The 19,998-nt window shown below is 39.9% G+C and overlaps 2 protein-coding genes across 2 annotated transcripts in view; one reads left to right on the top strand and one right to left on the bottom strand.

The window, feature by feature from the left end:
• Nucleotides 1–5,549, bottom strand: part of LOC109484634 (integrator complex subunit 5-like) — a 12,641-nt gene extending 7,092 nt beyond the window's left edge. The window contains 14 exon segments of the mRNA XM_019787981.1: nucleotides 293–389; nucleotides 392–431; nucleotides 641–690; nucleotides 841–941; nucleotides 1,349–1,418; nucleotides 1,746–1,857; nucleotides 2,282–2,468; nucleotides 2,875–2,967; nucleotides 3,206–3,251; nucleotides 3,465–3,521; nucleotides 3,712–3,763; nucleotides 3,997–4,100; nucleotides 4,661–4,865; nucleotides 5,464–5,549. Of these exon segments, the coding sequence (XP_019643540.1) occupies nucleotides 293–389; nucleotides 392–431; nucleotides 641–690; nucleotides 841–941; nucleotides 1,349–1,418; nucleotides 1,746–1,857; nucleotides 2,282–2,468; nucleotides 2,875–2,967; nucleotides 3,206–3,251; nucleotides 3,465–3,521; nucleotides 3,712–3,763; nucleotides 3,997–4,100; nucleotides 4,661–4,865; nucleotides 5,464–5,517 (1,268 nt within the window). The 5' untranslated portion in view covers nucleotides 5,518–5,549.
• Nucleotides 5,550–5,783: 234 nt separating this feature from the next.
• LOC109484646 (mitoguardin 2-like) lies at nucleotides 5,784–18,369 on the top strand. The gene is made up of 14 exons (XM_019787993.1): nucleotides 5,784–5,880; nucleotides 7,559–7,771; nucleotides 8,227–8,421; nucleotides 9,492–9,601; nucleotides 10,086–10,189; nucleotides 10,582–10,705; nucleotides 11,916–12,052; nucleotides 12,579–12,651; nucleotides 13,293–13,379; nucleotides 13,780–13,878; nucleotides 14,362–14,496; nucleotides 14,994–15,047; nucleotides 16,943–17,059; nucleotides 17,961–18,369. Exons 2-14 carry the CDS (start codon nucleotides 7,564–7,566, stop codon nucleotides 18,198–18,200), a joined length of 1,683 nt encoding a protein of 560 aa, XP_019643552.1. The 5' UTR covers nucleotides 5,784–5,880; nucleotides 7,559–7,563; the 3' UTR covers nucleotides 18,201–18,369.
• Nucleotides 18,370–19,998: the final 1,629 nt, after the last annotated feature.

Below are 19,998 nucleotides of genomic sequence, written 5' to 3'. Positions count from 1 at the left end.
TATACGTTAGTACTTACTAAGATGAGAATCTTTTTAAAATGTATACGTACATGAGAAATTTTGGTTGGTTTTTGTTGGATGTTTGGTCAATGTTGTATCAGAACTTTGCCTGTTGCAGATGTTGAACTTATATAAGCTTATATGAGATGTTCTGCCAAAGTGCTTTGTACAATATATAAGGAATTTCGCGCATGCAGGTGCAGTACGTTCTGCCAACGTGCTTCTCATATGTATCTTGCCCATACAACTAAAGAATGACAGTCAAGATTAACTGTGATTGACAGTTGCATACCTGTTACCATTGACCAATAGCATCTCCTGACACAAGTGTGTCCTGTGTCCTTGTAACTCTGAGAGGAAGAGGATTTCTGTGATGTCTCCCTGTTGGCCCTTCCAAACACCAACTTCTGCAGGTCTGCTACAAGGGTGTTCTATAATAACAGAAAAGTATTGACAGGTTTCAACAAGCAAAATGTTAGGGTCAGTTGACTTTGAAGGATCATATTTGAAGTGTTCAGTTATGATTAGGATGCACAGCTTTAGCAAAAGTAGGGGAAAGCTGCAAGTGTGATACAGCCAAATTCACAGACACCTCAATCAAAATTTTCTTTAAACAGAAAAAATTAGCAAACATACTTACCAGAATGACTGTGCATGTCTGTTGCACAGCAGGGTCCAGTGGCACTTCATCTGAAAGCAAATGCATACAAGCTTCAGTGCTTCCAAAGCCTAATCAACAACTTAACTGTTTCTCAATACATTTACACCTAGCACTTGACATAAACTTCCCAGTCTTTTTAAGCCTTTGTTGTGCACAGTTTATATGTAATTATAACCTACCTTTCTGGTTGATTGGACAGGCAGTATCCAGTAGGAACTTCAGGACCTTCTGGCAGCCACTGCTGGTTTTAGTGATGAGGTGAACCACCAGGGATATCAGTCTGTCAACGGGAGTCAGGTAACATGGTTATAAATTATATCTGTATGGTAATCATGTAATGGAGACATGCATGAACAACAGGAGAGCAAATCTCTTAATATATTTCACACATAAGTATCAAAGAAAGAGTTACGAATTGGGTTACTAGTATATGTCAGTCCATGGTGCTGAAAAACATTCAGCACCGTGCACATTCTGCTTTTACCTGTAGTAACATTCTCATTTGCCCTGTCCTTGGTACTGAATGACAATCAATGATTATTGTTTCCAATAGTAGTACATGTAATTCTACACACTTACCCTGTCCCTGGTGCTGAATAGCATTCACAATAAGGTTTGATCACTCTATATATGTCTTGATATATGCTGAGAACTAAGACTTAAAGAGTGAAAAATATCCATCCATACCCTTCCATGTCTGCCTTGGACCTTCCTTTAGACAACTGCCTTGCCAACTGGTTCAGTACATCAGCACTCACTGTGGAGGGTACACAAACAACATTTACAAAATCTAAGATTTGTTGTGAACAAAACTCCTCACTTTTACTCAAGATGGCTGATTGCTTACAGGAAGCAAACTACTTTTGACTTTATGTCTCCGTAGGTGATTATGGTTTAAGTTAAATCCTTCAAACTAAGCTATTGGGCTAGTCCAGTCATAGTGGTGTGTGTCCATCTACCATACTGTGAGCAACATGTATTATGTTTAAATTCTTGGATGACTAGTCAGTTGTGATGACCCTGGTTTCATGACCTATTGAATGCAAAGTGAGCACTCAGCCTACTGAGTACTATCACTACTTACATGAGTCGACCAGGTCAGTTGTGATGACCCTGAGCAGCATGGGAGACATGGTAGCCAGCTCCAGTAGGAACGGCACCGTGTACTGTTCCTGTTTACTCTCACTTAGACTGACCTGGGGAAACAGCCACAAATACATGCAAAAAGTGAAACCTACAATGGAGGGCACCCACCTTCTTTAACTACTGTCTGTAGACTATGGTAGGAGTTGGACTATACCTTTTCATAACAATAAATTAAGAAATTTTAAGGATAACTGCTTGATGTTAAAAACAAGTGATATTGCAGTACATGCCAGTTGCAATTTGTCCGGTCAAGAGAATTTTTCCATTCAACTAGTAATGACTTTTACAGAAAAAAAAGAAACACATATTATAATATTCAATCAAAAACAAACTTGACTGACTGAATGATTAATACAGTAACACTTTTGCATCAAAGAAGGAGTTTTCTTAAAAAATACAAAAATGAATGATGATTACAGTGACACATTAACATAGATATCAGGAATGGGAATATTGAAGTATATCCAGCCCTACATGGAAGAGCTGCAGCAGGGCCTCCCTGATGTCCTGTGCGTGATGAGCGGCCAGGTGGCCCAGGATGCCCACCACAGACGCCAGCTTGGGAACATGGCTCTCTGTGGCCTTGCTGCTGCTGTGGCTACAGAAGTCCTTCAGACCACAGGACAGCACACGGGTGATGATGGTGTTGGGGAAGGATGACCTGAACAGAACAGGGTATCTTAGCAAGTAAAATCCCTTCCAACACCTTTGTGTGTATAGGGAAAATATCAAAATCAGAGTGTCAGGCTTTATCTCCTGGTGCTGAAAAGCTTTCATCAAAGACACTGTTATACTCATTCATACATGCCCTGTCCTTGGTGCTGAACAATACTCACCTAACACATGCCCTCTGTCACACTCATTCACACATGCCCTGTCCTTGGTTCTGAACAACATTTACATAGCACACTTGTAGTCTCTGTCATACTCATTCACATATACACTGTCCCTGGTGCTGAAGAATATTCATGTAGCACATACATACTGGGTGAGCCATACACATCCATGTCCACATGTTGTATTGGCAAGCCAACTTTGCTTTGATAAGAGAACACAAGTGGCCTTACCCAATATGAGCCACCACCCAGTCAAAGTGTGGAGAGTGTTGCACTGAGGTGTCCAGTAGTGCATCTACGCACAGGTCCGCTGAGCTACCAGTCCTGTCAAATGCAAAATTACTAATGAGTTAGTATTGAGTTAAAAAAGCTAATATGACCAGTCAAACTATCAACAGATTTTCTTGGTAGAGTTTCCATCTAAAACAGTTGTTTCATTTATTTTTTTCTCTATAGCTAGGTTCCTAAGGATTTTACTTGTTAGCTGGTTGTTGGCTTCTTTCCCAGTTTTGAGTATTGATTGATACACACTTCGAAGCTATGATCAACAAAGAATACTTACATGGCTGCTAAACACTGGGTGTAGATATCCATTAGTGTTCTTGTTGCTGTAAAATAGATACATTGAGAAGTGCCATTGATTATACACTCAACAACTCTCTTAGTGTTACAGCCATAGCAGTATATATAATGTACATGTAAATGCAAACTTAACAAAATGGTTAGCTGAAGGTTAACCTGTATGGTGATTATGCAATAAAACTCCTTTGGCAAATACTGGTGAGTATACTATCTAAAACACATTTATAAATCCTTTGTACCTTTGCAAGTCATCCATAGCTGTAACAGTTCATTCAGGCTGGAGGAATGAGGGACTCCTTGGTACAGAAAAAAATCATATTATTCAACAACTTTTACTGACAACAGAACTACACTACACACTACTACTTTGACTTATCATGGGAATGCTATTTTTAAATTCCAGACTGATAGTACCTTAAAATGCTTGACAAATCATAAGCCTGGTACATCTCATACAATATCATAATAATAACTGCAAACAAATACCTCTTCTTCCTGCATACTTGGTGCTAATCTGTCCCAGAAGGTCAATGGACCACTGCAATAGAGCAAAATGAATATTGCAAAGCATTATTAAGCTTACATTTTTATGACATTCCAACTAAAATGTGGACATTGAACACAACAGACATTTTTTTACAGACTTGATTAATTTCATAAACTACATGACATTGTAATAAAGTTTACATTGAAAGTATAACAGTGAACCAAATGGGCAAATAAATGGTTCATACATCAGCCTGATGCAGTATGATACAAAAGTGTACTTACAGCAGAAATAAGAGGAGCCCAGGCTTGAGGGTTGACCTTGACAAACCCCAGTAAAACACTGCACACCTCCTGTATGACTGGGTCCAGGTTAGGACCCACTGTCCCTACAGATACCAAGCAAAGAAGAAAAATTAAGGATAAAAAATTCAAGATGAACCAGTGACTTAAAATGACTGCTATTCTATACATTTGCTTGTTCACATGTACATGTAGTATTCTAACTTCTACAGGCAGGTACCTTATAGTTATACTCCAGTTTGACATCCAAGCTCCAACTCGATGCACTGTTGAATTTATAAAAATGGTAAAAGAAAAACTGGGAGTATTGAGTACTGCTGGAGTATATACTGTGCAGTACATTACTACATGTAGTACCAGTACCAGTACCATTAGGATACACAACCAAAATATATATATATCACCGAAGTGTTGACATGTCAGTGTCCATCAGACACCTTCCTCAGAGCTTCTAACTGGACTACTGGAGTTCTGCTTCCCGCCACTATATGTAGCCGATGTAGGTGGCAATTAGGTGAGATATTTTGGTTGTGTAAAAGAAAACTCCTGAATCCCATACTTTACCAACCCGATGAAACTATTTTCGGTACCAGTACTATTGTTTAAAACAGGATAAGTTAAAATCTCACACTGTATATCTTCTTACCTGAACCTTCACTCTCGATCTGCAGGATGTGAGAATTGACTGCTTCATCAAAGATCCCCTGCAGGAACTCCAGCACGGCCGAGCGGGCTGCAGGTACAGTCCTCAGCAGAGAGAGGGCGCTTCTGGCATGCTCCTCCAAAGTCAGCTTGTGCCCAAACGTCGCATGTTTGCCCTGGACGAATGTCTTGATCTCTGCCTGCAACTCCTTTGTGATTGATATAAAGGCAGATAAAAAAAGTATGTTATAATGTGTAATAACATAACATGCATCAATAAGCAAATTGGCAAAAACAATGCGGCTTTATTAATGTTTTTCAATGGTCAGGATGTACTGTGGTCAAATGACTAACATTAAGTCAATGTACATGTAAGCTGTGCTGATAATAGGGACGTGTGAAAATTCAAATTGTTGTTGCCTCCTCCATAACTTTATCACCTCCAACCACTGAGAATTCAATCTCTGCATAATTTTTTTTGGGAGCAGTTATCATTAAGAAAGAACGTCTATCGATGGAAAAGACTACTTGAGCATAACACATAATTATAATTATTACCACATATTATAATTTTTGACTATATAAGTCGCTATTGCCGAAAAATACCGCAACGTTGTTATTGTGGTCTACCACTTTCTCCTTTCTCACACTTTCTTCAAACTTAGAGTGGGGAGGGGGGCAGAGAATCTGCATCATAAAGCACAGCTTTTCTCAGCTACTGTATAAGACCAGCACAACTGCAGGATCCTTAAACCTTGAAGACTCATGCAAGCCACTAAAAACGTGTATTCCTGACGTCTAGCGCACCTGAGGGGTGTGAGAAACCGTGGAAACTCCTCCTCCGCTAATTGTCGCCGCCATTTTGCACTTTTGGTGCAATCCACTTGTTTTAAGGGGTGTTTGTAATTTTTTTATTAGAAGCAAACATAGTTTGTATGACACAGTCATGCATATACTATGGCAAATTATATGTATGTACTTCTGCATATTCGTTATAAAAAGTTTATCTTTTGTCCTTACTTAGTGATATTTTCGTTAAAAAGTTCAGTCTTTGGTCCTATGATGAGAATGGTATTGACTTTTAGCAAAACGCTTGTTGATTGGTCAAAATCATGACCTTGTAAGCAGTTGACCAATCAGAGAACGAATAGCATTAAAACCTTTATGGCGGCGACCAAGCTGTACACAAGCACGTAAGGTCGTGTGCTTTTTCAAGGTTAGCAGGTAATCGGTGCCTTTTCTTGACTAGCTAATGATCTTGCATGGTTCGTGCACAATTACGATCTAAATAGGCTAACTAAAGACTCATTTGAGACCCATATCAGTCGAAGATACGGGGCGAAAAAAAGAGGGGGGAGGGCGTGAGACATCTTCCGGTTTCTTGCATCATTGCTAACCACACGTGGGTCAACCAAGACATCTGTTCAATGTAGAATTTCAGATTGATATATTTTATAGCCTCCATGTGCATTAGGCAACGTCGATTTAGTTTCTAGCTTCCGATAATGACCTTATAATAGCATAGTAGCCTTGAGAAATGCTCTGGCCAGTATCTAGTATCACATGATATGGCTAACATCATTTTGTGACGCCGACTTGCGTCACAAACCTACCTGTTGCTGTTTTGGCCTAGATGTGTCCAGATATACTGACCAGCCCATGCATTAAACTCCGATAGGTTATACAAGCTCTCTCATGTGTTTCAATGTTGATGGTCGTTGTGAACAAGTTAGTTATTACAGAGGGTCTGCATGGGGGGGTCCTGGCAACGGTTAACGGTAAATTCGGCAGGGACGATAACGCTTAACGGTAAAATCAGGACGGTCGGCAACGCTTAACGGTAAATTGACAGGCTTTTTTTCGAGCTGCACTGGATTTGACATCTCGCTTTGTGAGAAAAGGTGATCACTGACAAAATTACGTATACCGTACATGTAATGAAGCACGCATTAAAGGTTCCCTGTGTTTCCCGCTTGCCCTGGTCCCGAGTGCGTCCACAAATAAAGGGGAGTCCGAGTCGACGTCGGCCAGGGCTCTACCCAGCTTGACTTTTTTCCGTTAGCCGAGTTTTTACCGATGGATTTGGGGGTGGGGGGGTGGGGAAGTGCCTTCTAGGGGGGTCCGATTTTACGATTTTTAAGCCTTCAAAAACGCAATTTCCCGCATTTTGAGAGGCATATCATGGTGTTGAGAGTGTTTGTTGGTCCCTCTGATGTTTTCATATTTTTACTCAAGATTTTGTTAATTTTGTTTGACGGATTCGTTAAAAAAATTCTGTATCTCTCCGCAAACTTCCGGTAATTGACGGAAAGTTGCTGCTGGATAGAGCCGAAGGGACCGAGCGCAGAAGCGCGAGTCGAGCGCCAAAGGCGCGAGCAAATATGTAGGGGGGGGGAATTTTGTATTTTTGAACCTTCAATGACGCATTTTCCTGCACTTTGAAAGGCAAAATTAGGCGTAACGAAGAATTGTTCATTAACGCTTAACGCTGAATTTAGGATGACAAATAACGCTTTACGTTGAATTAAAACGACCAATAACGCTTCACGATGAATATACCGATAACGCTTAACGTTGAATTAGAGCGGGTTGGCAACGATTAACGGTGAATTAAAATAGCCCATAACGGTTAACGAAAAAGGGCATGCAGACCCTCATTACACAAGTCGTTCATACCAAGAAGGTTATAATATATCAAACGTCCACTCCTTGTTCACACCAGTTGTATTTGATTTATGTTTACTGAAGGAAAACATTGTTTTTGCTCAGTTTCTTCTTCTTCTCCAAACAAATAAGGGCAATGACCTGAACCCGATGTCTGTCGCCATGGTAACTAGTGTTGGGTTACATCATGTTGCAATTTTATAGCAAGTGTATTTATTCTCCTGCACATCTATGACAGGTAGAATGCCGATAAGTATCTACTCCAAAGTGGGCTTTGCCGTAGCGGTCAGCGTGACGTTGCTCAGCATTGCTGCGAGGTATTTCCGGCGTAGGACGAGACCGAACCCCGCCCGTAGCCCCAGAGCTGCGGAGAAAGACTTTGCGGAGGCCGTGAGTCTCCATGTCAGCACGAGTACACCACGGGCCAGGAGCCCTGCTAATGTGGAGGGAGGTGGGTTGTTGTGGACTTGTGGTGGTACAATATTTGCTGATATGGAATACATACTCAGTAATTGCTGTAACCACCTTTTGTAGTTGCATATCATAGTTTGCACCTATTTGAAGCTTCTGATGCAGGTCCCATTCCCGTAACAATGTTGTATATGTCCTGTACATGTGATAATACTATGATTCTCCTTTGACAAGTGGCACTGTGCTCCTTTTTCTGCTATGCTGAGTGAATGAGTGAGTGAGTGAGTGAGTGAGTGAGTGAGTGAGTGAGTGAGTGAGTGAGTGAGTGAGTGAGTGAGTGAGTGAGTGAGTGAGTGAGTGAGTGAGTGGAAAGTGCACAGTACTAGTGAGTAGACGTTGAATGTGTCATAGACATCAGTCTTTATGTTATAGCATTATTAGTAGTTTGTGCCTTTAGTAGGCTTTACTAGTCCATCATTTGCATGTGTCCCCCAGGCTCCTCCTCCCCGATGGTGGGCAGCCACGTGCGGACCATCAGTACGGCGTCTGTGTCCAGCAGCACGAGTAGACGACATTCTCTCACGCGCTCCAGCCTGCACGGTTCTCTCACCTCCGTCCGCAGCGCGTGCTCGGAGCGGACCCTGCAGACGGACAACATCGACATGGCACCTGCACAGATCTTCCAGACAGGTGAGTCAGGTGCAGGCGTTACACCTGTGATCTAGGCCAGTCTGAATTTTTTTCTGTCATCGCAATTTTGTTTGATGTAACAACCTGTCAAACAAAATGTAGGGTACCAGAGGGTATGCTCTAACAGGAAAATTTTGAAATACTACTTCCTGCATTTTGGGGGGCAAATTTTGCTGGTATGCTACGCTTAGTCTAATGAAAACTCTTTCCAAGTCTTCACAGCACCTTTGTGTAAGATCTCTAGTTTTGTGTTGTTTTACCAATACATAATGATAAAACATATCATCAGAACCACCATTGTATTCAGTATTAATGGTATACATTGTAAATTACTTACCAACAAAATGGTTTAGCTTAGCCTTAGAAACATAATGTTACATACAAACACTTTTATTCCTTCCACATCTCACATATTCATGTTCATAAAGTTTCAGCTAACTGTGCTCCCCACATGAGTTTTTGAAACTCTGTTAGAAACCAACAAGATACAACAACATAGAACTTCTCTCTATCTCCATTTTGTTTGATTACATGTTTTTCTTTACAATACCCTACATGTACCTGTCATGTCTCATCCCGTCTCTCTGTCTCTTCCATGTGTAAATCATCCAGGGTTAAAAGGTGTGCCACCAGTCTATCAACATCTAGTAATAGTGCTGTATATGTTTTGTACAAATGTGTCCATTGTAATATTTTGTTTATTTATAAAACTGCATGGACTATTATCAGTAGTTTGCCAAATTAATAGGAAGTATTTTCAATGTATTTAGTGTGAATGTTTTGTGTTTGTAGGTTGTTTCTTGTCAGTACTAGTATTGATGGAAATACCTGCACCATGAAAAAGCTTAAAACTCAAAATTCACAAAAGGTTACTATGCTCATTTTGATAAAAATCTATGTCTAAATCTTGCATATTGCAGTCTTAAACCCTTGTCTATTGTGTAGAGATTTGCATGATGTTCTCACATTCAAGCCCATTTCAAAGCTGACTCCGCCATGCACGCGGTATTGTTAAATTCACCTATCGGTATGATACAGTTATATCACATGTACACTTAACTCACCTGCAGGTATGCAGCACCTGGAACATGCCATTAACTGCTGGGAGGAGATAGCCACCATGAGAGCTGAGGAAAGAGTTTTGGAGTTGGAGAAAGGGGAGGGGGCAGCTGGGGCTGAGGTCGGTACTTGTTAGGCTGTAACAAAGTTTAGGACTGAGAACAAATCATTCTCCACAGAAAGACTCTCATGTAGTGGCTTATGCAATCACTGGAGAGATGATCCAGGGGTCTCCCCAGAAATTCTTAGGGGAGAGTTGCTCCCTAATTGGTTGATGAAAAATCAGCAAATTTTCATGGAAATACTAAGAGAAAACCCTAAATTGGAAAATTTTGGAAGAGGTGCTGGGATTTGAAGGAGAGGGGAGTACCCTTGTTTTATTGCTTGGGGAGGGCCCACAGTGTGTTTCTGAAAAGATGAAAGGCTTTCCATCCTTCCCTGTTTAACCTTAAATTGACTACTTTAACTCTTTGAAACCAAAAATGGGTCTTTGGAGATAGCCTATATGACACACATGCATTTGCAGTCTAAGTATTGTTACATGACAGCAAAGCTAACTGATCCAGTGGTGAAATAGTCAGAAATGCTACTGTTTGTATTTGCAGGGTGCTGATGACAGTGAGTTGGTAGAACGGGTAGAGAGATTACTCCAGAGAGCGTACAGACTACAGGAGGATGGCCGCAATATTCTCCTGGACCATTCCATTTGGTAAGTGAAGTACATGTACCTTAAACTAAAGTACTTTGAACTAAAACAGTTAGGAAGAAAATTGTTAGAAATATCAAGAAAGGGAATGGATGATAAAAGGTTAGGAATATGAGATTTGCTTTGTTTTCTCAATTAGTTCCAACTATAATCTACATTGTACCGGTATCTCCAATCACAAGGTTAAAGCTTTTGCCAGCCACAGATGCCTGATGCAGCAAATCCAGATGTTAAACACTTCTGCCTTCTGTCCATGCCTGCAGTAGCTTGTCCTAATTTTTTCACTCGTCTTCTGTCTGTAAAGTGAAGCCCAATGCACCAATTTTATACCCAGGCAACATTTCATAATAAAAGATGAGTATGAAAGGTCTAAAAGTTCTATCTTCCATCTGTAGCAGCCTGTCTCGAGACACGACCATGACAGGTTTGGACGCCATCTCTGAGCTGGACCAGCTGTACTTACAGGACTGGCGCAGAGACGAGACCTCCTCCACCGGATCATTTGTATCTGCAGAAGAGGTAGGGACAGTACAAACACAACCACAAACCAAAAATCATAATCTTTATGCAGCCCTGTTTTCATTGTAGTTTTGTCCTCTCACTCCTGTTTAAGCTTTAGTCTCTATTTTTTATTCCATTCGCTTTAGTTTCTCTTCTGCAGTATCACTTCTCTTTTATTATGAATTTGTAAAGGCTGTCTTTTTACGATTGAAGAGTTTCCTTTATTTCTTTAACACGTTAACTAAGTTCTCAATCTACAGAGTTTTCTACCCCCCTCCCCACTTCTTTTCTCTTCAGCAGTCTCTTGTAGACATGTTAGACTGGCTGTCCCCTCAGTGTGTTACCCCCTCCTCCACAGATGGTACATTCCACACTGGACAGGTAAAGTCCCACTCACCTGTGATAGCAAAAGCTGAGACCTTGTGTGTGACTATTCTAAAATTCTTATTAGGCCACACCAACTTAATTTTATGGATGACATCCGCATCCGCATTGATTTTCGCCTGTTCTCAAAAAAGAAAATCGTGTCCACCAAGGCTCTGGCCTGGTTCTAGGCCTGGGTAGTCCATGGTAGTTAGCAACAATACGGAGCCGGGCACCCAGGCTACCAAAGCTCCACAACTAAAAATCTCAGTACATACATACAGTGCCGATTCTGCAAAAAGCCAGTATGTGCCGGCTTGTCATATACGTCACTAAGTACTGCCGCAAATTCCTTTTTATTTTGGGCTGGATTTTTTTTTATTTGTGCACACGCACTAGTTTGGGGTGGCCTTACCTGTTGTTCTAGAATAGGACAGTGGTCCTTGTGTCAAAGGTGATGAGAGTGCATCATGCCTTCAGTACACAATGTTATCACACGATTTCTAAAAAAAAAAATTAACTATAGTATCTACGCATTTACAACTGTAGGGTAACTTAACAGCCAACTTTATATTTATTACATTCAAGTAGTTGGCTATATTGTAAAACCAAGAGTACCTTCCAGTCATTGTAGGATGTTTGAAAATCTTAAAAGTTTGCAGAATAGTTTGAAGGCAGCTTGGAGTTCTCTATTCCTAAATATTGAAGACCAGACAAATATTGTTAGGTAAATAAATGCTGATGACACAACTTGTTCTGGTTCAATACCAGGTTTGCCAAAAAATAAGAATGGATATAACATTGACTTGAGGATTGATAGGTTTCTCAGACATCCTTGAAAAGTTGTTTTGTTGTCTTCTGCTAGTTGCAAGAGTTGCAGGATGACTATGAGGATGAGCTGGCATCAGGAGAGAAGACTCCTGTCGTCCCCATCACCTTGGAGCTGTATGAGGCGGCACGCGGCCTCCTGGATAATGAAGAAATTCCCTGTCGGACCACAAGGTACTACTGGTACTCTATATGTATTTGTCAATTTGATGCAATGCACACAGACACATATATAAAATACTTTAGATAGTATGTTTAAGTATGGAAACTTGCAATGAAATCCAGCGTGTCTACTGTCTTCCCAATTGCTTGATTCCCAATCACACTGTACTTCACAAAGCTTCTGCATACCTGGATATAGACAAGAGTGGATTATACAATAGCTAGTCAATGAAGTTTGGGTCCTATGTCTGTAGAATTTTCAGCAGATACTTAGATAGTAGTTTTTCTTGCTGTGTCCACCCTACTAATCAGATTGTAAAACTCGTGTCTGATGTGCTTCCTGCTGTGTCCTTAGTGCTGAATGGTCATTTCTTGCTTTTTCCTTAGTCCTGATTGGCCATTAGTTTTTTTTTCAAGTCTGATATATTGCAGCATATGGCTCCCTCTACTGTGCTCAGGTACAATGAAAGAAACTTTAAGTACTACCATGAGCATTTAAGACACTTAAGAAAAGCATCTTTCCATCTTCAATTTCCAGGACTAGAATGTTGGACTGTCTTTCCGACAGAGAATTTATGGCAAAACTCCACTGTGTTAGACAAGCATTCCAGGTAAGACAAGAGCCAATGTACAGTTTTTTTCTGCTATAATTGGAAAACATGCTGATAATGTAGCTGTTTGATTTAACTAGTCTGCCTGGCAAGGTGACAATCTCAACTTGTATGAGAGCCCCGGGTTAAATTAAGTAAAAAAAAAGTAAAGTAAAGCCAAAAAAACTAAGTAAAGCCAAACTTTGTCAGTTCATGAAATATATAAAAAGATCAGCATGTCGGTAGAACGTACTACACCTGCATTAAATTTGGAACGTAACATGGATAGCATGTCACTTTACAGAATGTATCATTTAAGATCGTGTTTGTGTATCTAAGGATGATTTCCAGTCTGCAGTTTTCAAATGTTGTGTCAGGGAAGATATCTTGTTGCAATAGACAAAATTCTGATGTAAGGCTGACCCAACATTGAACAGAACTATGGTTTTGCTCAGGGACATTATGTTCTGCTGACGTGCTAGAAAGACCACAACAACTACTTGTGTATCATTGATTATTACTAAAAAAAATTAATAAATAGACTTGTAAGTTGTATGCTACTTTCAACAGCTGACTATCTGAACTTACTTAGTTTGTGTTGTAACTCATTGCAAAGTTCTAGGAGTGCTTACACGGTTACACCTAACCTTGTTGATTTGCAGTTGTTATTTGAAGATGAGACAGTGAGACAGTGGATGATAGAGACTGGGAAGGAATTGATATCAGAACTTATGTGGAGAGCTGAGAAGGTATAGTGTGCACTACATGTTGAGATCTTACAAGCATTAGGTACACAGCCCTTTAGCATACAAACAGTTGAGTGGTTTCAGATTCATTCACAGATTGGATTTAATTTTGCTATTTAGTGTTAACCTTCTACTTGCTGAAGAAGACTTTTGGTACCAAATCTAGATCTGTATTTGCTATAGGATTACACAGCTTTATACAGCCATGTATAATGTCCTTGAGGCGATAGCACTAGGAAGTCATGCGGATTTCCTTTTGAATTAGCAGGTCTGGTCTGTTTTTTTCTTTCAAACTTCTTGTGGTCAAAATTAAAGTTCAATGCTTTCGTTCATCAGTTCCAGTTTTCTAAAATATATATGTTACACGAATGAAGCATACACTATAATTGTTTTATTTCTGCAGGATCCTAAGGACTTTCAACAAGCGTTTGAAGACATGTTGAGATATTGTGAAGACTCCAACAACTGGGAGAGTATGGCTGAGGAGCTGAGGGCCAGGGGGGTATGTCCTAAAAATCTTTCAAACTCAAAGTTCAAACACGCTAATTTGTAGCATGCACAGTCCAGCGGTTAGTGACACTGCCTCTGGACCAGGAGGTTCGGAGTTTGAATCCCGGCTGTTACACTCACATGACATGTACGCTACTGGAAAGGGCTGTAATCCTTGGGAAGAGATGTTAAGGCATGGTCCACTTTTCAATGCTGAATAATTTGCTAATAAGCTGGGTAATTTCCTGGTACATATACAATAAATGTACCTGCAATACTCAGATACTGTGCATACAGTAGCATCTGTCTTCTGTGTTATGACCAGTGAGGGAGTACAAAATGTAGCTCTTCAGTGAGCTAAACTCATTTGAGATCATTTTCACATTCTTTTACTTTCTCAAGTGATCTATTAGTAACTGTTAGATATTTTGCTATCAAGTTTCATGCAGGTTTTTGTGTAATTTGCGCTAATTGGTCTTTTGCTTGTATGTTCCAGGTGATGTGTTTGTCTTTCTATGATGTAGTGCTAGACTTTATCCTGTTGGACGCGTTTGACGACTTGGCCAATCCGCCATCTTCAGTGACGGCTGTGGTGCAGAACAGATGGCTCTCTAACGGGTTCAAGGAGACGGTGAGTAACAGTCACATAGATATCATCTAGAAATAACATTTCATTAACAGATACTAAAATGCACATTAGAAATTTTCTATATGTGCTATTGTTATGCTCATCAAGCACACAGATTATCATCCATTGTACATCTAGTCTATTACTGTAACAGTATTACTGTACTTCTTCTGAAATCTTGATTAAAACACTGTGAAGGAAAAATGTTACTAGAGTAGGCATCCTTCAACAATTGTGACTATGCCGCATAGTATTGCCATACAATTTATGTTACAGTCTTTCATCTGCAAAATATCATTCAAGAATTTTCCTTCTTGTGTACACATTGAAATGTTCAGTATTTCCTTGATTGAAACCACTGTAAAGGAAAAATGTTAGGCATCCTTGAACAATTATGAATAAGCCAGACAATACATGTTACTGTGAGTCTTTCATCTGTAAAATATTATTCAAAAATTTTCTTGTTGTTTTGATGTAACCTGTTGTTGGGTCTGTTCCAGGCCCTGGCTACCGCTGTCTGGTCGGTGCTCAAGGCAAAACGCAGAATGCTGCTGGTAAGTAAATGTAGAGGGTACATGTAGTTACGTCATAGACGGTGTTGCTAGTAATGATAGAGTTTTAATTTTCATCTCAATATTATTAACCCCAGATATACCATCTACTTGTTTTATTTTTATATAGTCCACTTGATATACATGTTTTTGTAATTTGTTAGAGTGATGAATTATGAAAGATGAAGAATGATGAATTATGTTACTAGTACTTGTGTCAAAAGTGAACCTGTTCTTTCTGTTCAAGTTGCAGTTTGCCTAATTGTAATTGCTTGTACAAGGTAGTCTTTTTAATGGTCATGTTACAAATTAAGATACTAGTACCTTTGTTGTAAGTGTCTTGAATGTTCTAAACTGTGCCTGCAATAGTATTGAGTGTATGTAACACATGGTACATTTGTTCAGTGTTCCACGTATGTTCTTTTCAATGCCCTCTCGGTGCCTCTTTTATGCAGAATGAGGTAAACAATTTCATCACCAACCCTGTATTTAATATAATTATAATAATATCTCAGTGAGGGATCCATTCTCAGGTCTGATTGATCTTCCAATTGTATTTCTCCTTCTAGTGAATCAGATATATTATTATTATTATTTGAATGTAACTGTAATAATCTTAGCCTTTGATGGAAAAGCAGCCCTTAATGCAACTGGATATTACCCCCGGAGGGCTCAAAACATATTTCACGACCTTGACTTTCATCTCGCACTTACATGTACCAATTTTCCTTCACTTTCTGGTCCTCTGAACTACTTCAGAGTACTTCCTTGATCTACCAAGCCAGATCCTTTTTATACATGTAAAATACAGTCAAACCAGGTCTAAAAAACCACTCAAGGGAGAGGGGTTTGCTGACCGGGAAATTTGTGGGAAGACCGGAAAACATTTGCACAATATACACCTTAGTTCCCAAGAAAAACGTATCTTCAAGAATGCTGCTCATAAGTAAATCATAGGGGTAGTCACATCATAGACAGTGTTGCTAGTAATGACAGTAAGTCAGTAACCTCCATATACAGTTCAAAGGTTTTGCCTGTACTGTTATTATATATAAGTACACATAACATGATGCATTTATGCACATATGTCCTGCAAGAAGGGGTCAGTTTTCAAGGAGAAATCCTAAAAGGCAGTAACAGTAGGAATAGACCTTTCATCACCCAAGAGACAGTATCAAATATTCGCAGTCTGTCAAACTGTATGAGGTCAATATGGTTTTTATAGTGATAGCTGGCTTTTAAAAATGCATTTTGGCTGTACAAATGTTCCAATTTAGAATGGCAAGGATTAGTGATTGATTTTCGAGGAAAGTGCAGTTATAACAGCCACATATAGGTGATAATGTGAAGGCTTTTAGCAGAAATGTGTTCAGCTGGCAACCCTGGAACAGAATTAAGCCATTGTCATCACCATCACAACCCAGACTCACTGAAGAATTGAACACATTTCTCAGACTTACGAATATAGTTGTGTGACCCATTAAACCCTGCAGCTTCTGTACTTCCGTAATCAGATTCATTTATTCTTTTGGCTGCTGCACTACTTGAAGCCAACTCCACCCGACTCGTCAGAGGTTAATGCAAAGGGCTTAGCTTTAGTGACATTAGCAGGGAGAACGCAGGTGCAAGTTTCAAAGTATGGATAGAAAGGTGTATATTATTTGCAATTTGGAGACCTTAACATATTGTGCTTGATGATGCGAATGCTGCAGCAGCAATTTGAACTTCAAGATAAGTAGTTTGTTTTTTTAGGTCTAGTTTGATTTTCCTTGTGTTTGATGCCATGTCTCAATCCTCTGTTCGTCTGCTCTTATATGTACAAGTAATATGGACCAGAAGCCTGAATTAAAGAATAAATAATAAAATAGAATAAACTGTATGACTGTTTGCATTTTCAGTACCCGGATGGTTTTATCGCACACTTCTACGCTATCTCGGAGCACGTGAGTCCTGTCCTGGCCTGGGGGTTTCTGGGTACAGACGAGGAACTCAACCAACTCTGCTATTTCTTCAAGGTAAAAAGGGGGAAAGTTGTCTTTTGTTGTGACATTCAAGTATTTTTACAGGTGACACCAAGGGGCATACATGTATAGGACAGTATGTAATTTGTATGTCTTATGTTTTAATGTCCGGGAAGATTACATGTAGCTGCTTACAAAATTAATGTAATGTCTGCTAACGGACACAATAAAGTATCCAAGTATAGGACATTATTCAATGAGTTTTACGATGCTTAATTCTGTCCACTAGCCAAAGGTTGGTTTAACTGGGATAGTTTGGCACCAGTTCTGCATTCTCTCATGCAGAGCTCTCCCTTGACAACCCATTATCCCAAGGCTTTATGCACTTTCCATCCCTCCCCATGGTAGACTTAGACAACGTTGCCAACAAATCACTTTTCTAAAGTACATAATACAACGGCACCACAGAGACTGCAACAGCTACAGTATCTTCTAAAGCAGATTGCCAACCTTGCCTGAAACAGAACAGACTGGAGAAAACTCAATTAGCAGCAGACAGAAGAAGGAGAAAAAGATTGATGTAGGATAGCTTTGCATACTAGGAGAATGAATCCCAAGCTAAGGCTAGCATATCTCTGTGGGACAGTTGTGCAGGGGAGGATGCAGTTCTAATGTTCATTTTTGGCTCAGGGGAGGAGCTTTTGGTAAAGTGCTGCGATCGAGTTGAAAATATTTTTAAAATTCCGCCAATGCATTCCCTAGGGAATTGCTTTTCGCACATAGAAAGGAGGAAATCTAATGGTTAGCTTGGAGCATTAAACATGTGGTGATTTGTACATTTTTTCGCTACACTTGTATTTCAAATAAGTTCTCTATACGTTGCTAACGACTAAAATGTCAGAACTGTTTGTCGATTATTTTGATAACTTCATTCAATAATTGTCTCTTGTAACAGGACCAGGTTCAAGGCTTCATCACAGATGTGTTTGACTTTGAGAAGACTCGTTATTCCTCTGTGCAAGAAATGGCGGATGACATCATGTACCTGGCCAGACAGCGAAGAAGCCTCCTGCAGGAGAGACTGTCCATAGTGTCCTCCTCCCCACACACACCAGAACATGTAAACGGGGTGATCAGTTCAGTCGAGGAAGAGGAGACGATACATGTGGATACAACTCTTGAGACTGTAGAGTAGGACATGATCAATAAGTGAACGTTATCTCAAACGCAAGCACGTCGGCAGAACGTACTGCACTTGTGCGAAAACCGTTATGTATTGCGCATAGCACTTTGGCAGAACGTCTCATATAAGGTCGTATTCGGGTATATAAGGTTAACATCCGTCAGTAGTTTCCAAATGTTATGTGGGAAAAGATATCTAATGCAACAGGCAAAATTCTGATGCAACGTTGACCAAAAATTTAACGGAAACCGTGAAAAATTAGGCTTTTGCGCAGGCGCAGTACGTTCAGCCGACATGCTGTTGATGCATATGTTTATCTCAAAATATTTGCGGTAGTTTTAAATAAATGTATGTTCTCTGTTTTTGCAGAGACCTCTGCACTGCAAAATCAAATGCACTGTGTGTGCCCACCACAAAATTGAAACACCCCTTTTCTCATCTAATGTGAAATCAGGTGCCCTTGAATGACCTGAATTGAATGAAATGAATTACACAGTACAGTATACAGTATATCTTAGTGATTCACTCTGAAGTAGTCCAAAATGTGTAGGGCACCCTTTGTAATGCAAGTCTTCAACATTATAAACAATGCAACTCTTTTTATTCAGAAAAATTGCTTTTTGTATTTTTTATCACCATTTTATGTCACAACAGACATGTTGATTGGCAGTTTGTATGTTTAGCTAGTGTTCGCTTTGATATTTGTGAAATGTTTAGTACTATAACACTCTTTTCTTTGACTTAATGTAAATACAATTGTTGAAAAGAGTTTGTGTAAATACATGATGTAAAACTATAAGCTGTTGACGTACATTTCATTCAGAAGAACCAACCAAGGCAAACTGCACTTTTTGAGTGTAGTATGAAAAATAAAAGAAGCAAAATTCAGAGATGATATGTGATTTCTGTCATGCTTGTAATCGCATGTATTGTTTGCATGATGTTAGATAAGGTAACCAAACCAATGACATTCTCACAAATAACACAACTGCATCAGTTTTGGTCCAGCCAGTTTATTCTGAAATGCCAGTGCCTTCACATAGTCACATACGTCAAAAATAGAACATTTATTTTATAGTACACAAGATATTTATTGCTCTATATATGTTCAACATGGAATAATGACATCCAAAATATCTTTAAATGTCCATTAATATTGTTCAAAATCATTCGAATTCCTTCTCACAACTTCCAGCTGCAGTTAATACTTTTCAAAAGCAAGCTTAAACCTATCCCTCGCCTGGATGCCCCGGCTTGACACAAAACTCCCTTTGACCAGGGGAAGCCACAAGCCCCGATCCTAGAGTTAGCACCTGGGGGTCTAAGTTATCTCTCTTCCAGTATATCTGAGGGTGTGTCTAAGGTAAAATTTTCGCAGCCGAGGACTTAGTTAGCCTGTATACTGCCTCTGGCAACAGTCTGGCACCCAGACTAAGCTACGTGTACCCCAGGTTACAATCTTTGAGTAGATTTTAGGCTTAGGCCACACTTACACCGATGCCGGTAGGAGGAGTAAGGTGTAGCCCCCAGCCGGTGTTGAGCCAAATCCTTGAGCCACCTACGTGAGAGGGTTGGTGTTAGGGTTAGGGTTGGGATCATTGTTCAGGACTAGGGTTAGACTTACGATTAGAGTTAGGTTAGGTTCAATCTCCCATATCACGACTAAAGCCCTCCCGCCCCTTGTCTCATATATATATATATCAGAAACCCCCAAGTAGTGTGAAGTCATGTATTTGGCAGGATCATGTATTTGGCTTGACACCGGGCTCTGCCCTGGTCACAATCAGACACCTTTTACATTCAGAAAAAT

The sequence above is a fragment of the Branchiostoma belcheri genome, unplaced genomic scaffold, assembly GCF_001625305.1.
Source record: "Branchiostoma belcheri isolate BF01 breed outbred unplaced genomic scaffold, Haploidv18h27 scaffold7, whole genome shotgun sequence".
Classification (NCBI taxonomy): Eukaryota; Metazoa; Chordata; class Leptocardii; order Amphioxiformes; family Branchiostomatidae; genus Branchiostoma; species Branchiostoma belcheri.
This window is presented reverse-complemented; position numbering and strand designations above follow the sequence as displayed.